The following is a 6,000-nucleotide window of genomic DNA, read 5'->3' as shown; positions in this document are numbered from 1 at the left end:
CAGCACTTTTGAACCTCCCAACGTTGGCTATGTTATTCGGAAATGGAAAACACCTTCTGCTTATGCAGAACAGCCATGTATGGGGAGACCTTGTAAACTAACAGAAATGGGATAATGAAGGCTTGTTCGAGCTGTTGAGGCATCACGCACATATGAAACACTTGCTCAGGTGGTCTCGCAGGTCATTGGAACATTCATTAGCACCAGAACCATCTGTAGGGAACTACATGTGAAGCGTTACCATGGATGAGCGGCTGCACACAAGCCCAACATCACAGCAGTGGATGCTCAGTGGCACCTGCAACGGTGCTTGGAGCACTGTTCTTGGACTATAAAATTGTGAGCAAATGTTGTGGACAGCTGAATCACAGTATACCATCTTCTGATCGGATGGCCACACCCTGGAGATGGCAGGTGCCTGGAGAGTGGCATCTATGTGACTGCATCGGCCCAACAGTGAAGTTTAGAGAAGGTACTGTAATGGTGTGGGGGATGTTTCTGCTGGAAAGGACTAGGCCATTGTTTACAGTAAAGTCATCGCCAATTGGTATGGAGATATTCTGGACAATGTGGCATTACCTACCCTGTGGCAATACTTTGAAATTGGTGGAAAGCATGCCAAGGAGGGTTACCGAGTCATTGAGGCCAAAGGAAGCCCGAACGCTTTAAAAATGAATACAACTGAATTTCAGCACTTTATGTTCCAATACTTTTATCAACAAAGCTGTCTGAATGTGGTGTCAGGTGTTAAAACCCAATTGACTTCAAAGGTGCTTTATGAGACTAAGATGAGACAGACCGCCTCTCCTCAGGATAGGTCATCAATATCAGATCATGGGGGGCTTTGTTGACTGCTCCCCCACAATCAGCTGTTTTAAGTAACCCTGGAATGAGCACCACAGCAGTTACAGTGCGTACCCATCACAGGGCAGTACATTGTATACCAGTTGTGCCTAGTGTAGCATCTCAATCCCATTCACTTGAATCGAAGTGTACTGCTCTCAGGCCATGTTACTCACAAAACGTGACGTCACATGCCCAAGAAGAGCGCAGTGGCATCTTCAAACAGCTGATTAGTCACGAGGTCTCAAGTGACAGACCCCCATAAATCTGATATTGATGATCTAGCCAGAGGATAGATCAATATGGGAAGCTTTGCGTTTGCAAAGTGACAAATTCGGTCTAGTCTTATTATATTCCATTTAAGACACTAAATAATGCATCCATTTATTTATGCCAGATTGTCGGGTATACTTGGTAATTGGAAAGCCCTAGAAAAGTATGTAAAAAACACTTAATCCTGTTGATCCAGACATTCTTTTATTGAAAACTAGACTGATGATTTGAGTAGCATTTCGCAGCCCCAAGCCCTAAATGCACTGAGGTACTAGAATTGCATTTGTAAGGGTAGAGAACCTTCTAAAAAGGTAGCTCAAAAAACACTGACCAAATTTGCCTGTAATGCTGCATTTCAGCAGAATTTACACACCTTTGTTCAGTTTCCTGTTTTTTTTTTTTTTTTAAGGTTACATCTTCTAGATTATCAATCAACAGGAGCTAGATTAAAGGATTTTCACAATATGTGTCGTGTAGGCAAATCCAATTAGAACCTTCAAAAATTACAAACCGCCCAGTATAGTATCTGTCACGTCTCTGTTGGAACTACTTTTGGAAGCCAGAGAATTAAATGTAAACCAAGTTTATTTTGCTTTTTAAGTAGTAGTGTTCTTAAAGCACTACAGCATGGTAAACAATGTAAATTAGTACAAGTCATCTCAAAAGCCAGAGTTTTTATGAGTTGTTAAAAAGATGCAAGCCTATTCTAACAGGATAAATATTTTTTTTTTAACCATTTCACTTCTCGTTAATGAAGGCTCACAAATGAGCAACACTCCTCATTGAGGAAAACAAAAAGCTGTTGTCGACAAAGCGACAGCACACACACAAAAACAAAAATGTGTAAAAATAACTAACTGTACTGTGTTCCCATACTTTCCAAAGTTGCTTTACAATGGGATGATATGCACATGATCTTGCTGCAGAAAGTCTATCCAAGTTGATGTTTTTTTAGTCTAACCCACTTAACTTAAAATAAATGTCTCAGAGAATGCAGCAATGCTTTACTCGGCGCCCAAACTGGTTTTCAATTTAGTTTTTTTTTCTATGCTGCAGTAACCACTAGAGAGAAAACTCAATCAAAAATATGGATCTTCTATAGGGGGAAGAAGGAAACTTTTGCAGCAATAAACTTGTATTAAATAAATTTGACCCCCTTTAACCCCACAGCCACAAAAAAGGGGGGAGTAATTTTTATATATAAAAAAAGCCTTAATTCTTTGTCATGCAAACCTAAAGATGACCAAAGCTTTAAACAATGGAAGGATAATTCACAGAAAATCTGTTATACAAAAAACGCATAAGAAAAAGGGCCACTAGGTGACATAATTTACAAATTGGCATCATTTTGGTCAACAAGAATCAAAGTGATGTTTTCCTGAACAAAACCAATGTTCAGCGGGAGGAGGGAAAGTAACGGCATAACTTGGCTTCTAAAAACTAATCACACATTTCTTCAGGAATCTCATGTGGGTTAAGTATGCCAGGAACTGACATCTGTATTCTGTGTTTCTCTTCTTGGGCTTGCCGAAGGGCAGTTTCCCTTTCTTCCAGAAACAGGTCTGAAGTATCTTCTCCTGCATATTCCTGTGTTAGAAAGCACACGAAAGCACACAGGTTGTAAACATGGATAGATCAGAACAAAACATTAAGACAAAATGTTCACATCTGTGCTTTAGATTCCATTCGAGGTCTCCAGCGCCGATCTGGCAGAAAATGCTGCACAAAATAACGTAGTATGCAGTGCCATCTCATCTGGGGAAATGCAAGGTGGCATGTTGGAAGGCGGACAACACCATAGTTAGTGGAGTCTTTTTGGAGCCGTTTGTATCTAGCACATGCATTTCCAACGCAAATGTGAATTGGGACTTGCATGGAGAAAATGCATACTATAACTATTGCTAAAGCTGAAGATTAGGCTTTCAATCACACCAAATCTTAATACTAAACCAGGCAGATGTGATCAAAAAGACAATAAATGCCAAACGCTCATTCTCCACAAAACGTGCAAAAAGTTAAATACAGAATTCTTACCTTAATCTGTACAAGAAAGTCCCTAAGGTGTTCTTTAAATGCAGGAATATCTTGATTTAAGCTGAATAGGCCAGTCACAAAAAGTTTAACTTGTGCACTAAAGAGAAAATCCCAGATTAGCCCAATAGTATTTCACAATATACAAAAATATAATTGTAATCAAATAACCAGTTATGAAAAAAAAAAAAAAAAAAAGTTTGATGGACTTCATAAATCTTACAGATTGCATCACTTACTCTTGTAGATGAGGAAATGCAGATTTTAGGAGATTGGCCACATATTCTTGAATAAATAGTTGGTTGTTAGGTGGATTTGCAGGATTTAACGGTGCATTTATCTTTCCTTCCTCTACCAAGTTAAACATGTACGCCAAGATTGAAGCATGCATTGTTAAACCTATGAAGAAATAAACATTTTGTTTAATGCTACAGTACTTCTATGAGTCCCCATTGAAATCAATGGTGGCGTTGTACTGTGGTGCTTGGGATGCTGCAATCATCGTGGTAAAAAGTGGCACGTCAGAGTAGCCTTAAAGGGGTTCTGACATGAATAATGTTTTTAATGCTTTGGCAGCCATTGTTCCCTGGTCAGACTAATGGACACAGGGAACCCACGGTTTAATGGCTGCTAAAACATAAAAACCATAATACTTACCTTGTCTCCTGTTGTTGTTGACATCGGGGGTGGGGTGGGGGTGTCATCTCCCAGCAGGCGCGCTTTTCCTCTTCTTCCTCCACGAGCCGCGCCGCTCCGGGATTGCGCACATGCGTAGTGGAGAGGTTCCCCCTGACAGGAGTCAGGACGGGCCGCGTCTCCACTGCGCACACGCAGAATCTCTGAGTTCAGCCAGGACAGACGGGCCGCCCACAGCAAGCACTGCTTGTGACGTGCTTGCTGTGGGCGGCCCGTCCGTTCACCTCGGAAGTGGCTGACGGACGGAGCAAAATGACTGCTTCCTGCTCTGCTTCTACAAGCCACAGAAAAAGATGCCGGCTGGAGGGGACATGCCTGGCGATCGGTCCTAGCCAGGCAAGGTGAGTAAAATTTTTTTTTTTTTATGTCAGAACCCCTTTAAGGTAGCCCAAGAAGCATAAAACTACTGACGGCTCACTAAAATGCTGATTTCAAGAAAACCACAGCAACAAACTCCAGTAGCATGCATAAAGGATGTGGCCCTCCCTAGCCTTCTGCTAATGAATGGCAGATTTCTCCCTAAGCACAGTACAGGAAAGTTTCAAAATCAGCAGCAGATGGTCAGAATCCCATCTCATGAATAGTGAGAACTGGAGGGCACAAAAAACCCCCCAAAACAATGGAGGACTACATCCCAAGCATGCACTGCGGGGAACAGCAGCCATTTTTAAGAAAGCTGCTGCGCCAATTCAAGTGAACCATTGATGGACTTGCTGTATGTGGCAGTAGATCATTCATGCTGCTGCCTTTCAAAAAAAGCGCAGAAAAACCTTGATGTCAGACTCCCTTTAAGTTAACTGAAATTGCACGTGCCTGACAGATGGTAACAATTGCGCACCTTCTTTCACAATTTGCAGTCATGTGACTAGAGTTTGGGGTCTTTTTACACAGAGCAAGAAATCGTTTGAACGAGTGAACGACAGCAGTTTGGTTTAAAATGCAGTCTGTTTACACACGCAGATACGGTTTTTTTCACCACTCATTCGTCTTTCAGGGGACTGTGCCACTGAATGACTGAAACATCACTTTTTACAATAACTTGCAAACAACTGAACAATGGTTTTAGGTTTGCATAAAATGGGCAAACAAATTAGGATTCATTGTTCAATTGTTTGCCATGTTTACACTCATTATTGCTCATTGTCACAAGCCAATTATTTTTTGAACAATAATCTGTGTACAAGGGGCTGACATTTGTTTGACTGCACGAGCGCCGACGTCACCGCCAATGCTGTTAGCGATCATGCAGAGCGTTTAGACTGAAAGACATCGCTGGCTTCTCCTCCTATGTAAAGCGCTGAGCAGGGAGTGTATACATACAACAAACTAGCGATCGAGCAATAGTTTTTTGCTGACTGGAAGTCAGCGATAAGCAGCCGTGAATGAATAGTGAGTGATTTTCCCCCCGTTTACACGGAATGATTATCGCTCAAATTCGATAATTGTTATGTGTAAACGGGGCATAAGTCTTACAATGCAAACAAACATAAGCAGCCCTTCTAATGCTAATTTAAAACAACTTTAGTAGCAATGTATAGAAACACTTACCAGCTGTATGAGAGGTATCTGTTACAACAGAAAAGATGTGCTGTAATATATCACAGAAGTAGGTTTGATAGAAACTCTGTGCAGCAGCTTCCTCCTGAGCAACATTCTGCAGTAAGGTGTAGAGGATCTGTAAGCCTGAAAATATTTTTTAATCAGTAAAACTCCCATACTGAATTTTTGAAAAAGTATAAGCTAGACAAATTCTTAAAAACTAGTATTAACAAAGGCAAAACAAAAGTAACGTAAATGTGTGCAGGTCAGTTTATATAGCCATCATAGTAAGATTTTTAGTCAATGGAATGCCTGCTTAGGACATCCTTCACGCCCACCCTTATGACTTCCACCTTGCCCCATTTGAAAATGTATCCAGTAGAATTCAGAAAGGTAGGCAGGCCTTACATTTTTAGTCATTTAACTTTTCATTTCAAGTTCTCCAGTTACTTTTAGCATTAAAATAGTATAAAGCTCAGGCCAGATCTACAGCCGATTACATTTAATTTGAAGGGCTAGAGGTCATTGCAGTAACTCCCAGGGACACCCTATCTTAGCAAATGCTACTACCCATGAACACTTTCATTTTCGTTACCAGTGGACAATACATACAAGGAA

The 6,000-nt window shown here is 41.0% G+C and overlaps 1 protein-coding gene across 2 annotated transcripts in view; it reads right to left on the bottom strand.

Moving 5' to 3' along the window:
* Positions 1-1,683: 1,683 nt before the first annotated feature.
* The window catches only part of XPO1 (exportin 1), a 64,475-nt gene continuing 60,158 nt past the window's right edge, over positions 1,684-6,000 (bottom strand). For both annotated transcript variants that reach the window (XM_066595724.1, XM_066595725.1), the window contains 4 exons: positions 5,392-5,526; positions 3,387-3,546; positions 3,151-3,247; positions 1,684-2,703 (listed from right to left, as the gene is read on the bottom strand). In XM_066595724.1, the coding sequence (XP_066451821.1) occupies positions 2,557-2,703; positions 3,151-3,247; positions 3,387-3,546; positions 5,392-5,526 (539 nt within the window). In that variant the 3' untranslated portion in view covers positions 1,684-2,556. The remainder of the gene's footprint in view (positions 2,704-3,150; positions 3,248-3,386; positions 3,547-5,391; positions 5,527-6,000) is intronic.

The sequence above is a fragment of the Eleutherodactylus coqui genome, chromosome 3, assembly GCF_035609145.1.
Source record: "Eleutherodactylus coqui strain aEleCoq1 chromosome 3, aEleCoq1.hap1, whole genome shotgun sequence".
Lineage (NCBI taxonomy): Eukaryota > Metazoa > Chordata > Amphibia > Anura > Eleutherodactylidae > Eleutherodactylus > Eleutherodactylus coqui.
The sequence above is the reverse complement of the archived record's forward strand: the minus strand, read 5'-3'. Positions and strand labels throughout refer to the sequence as shown.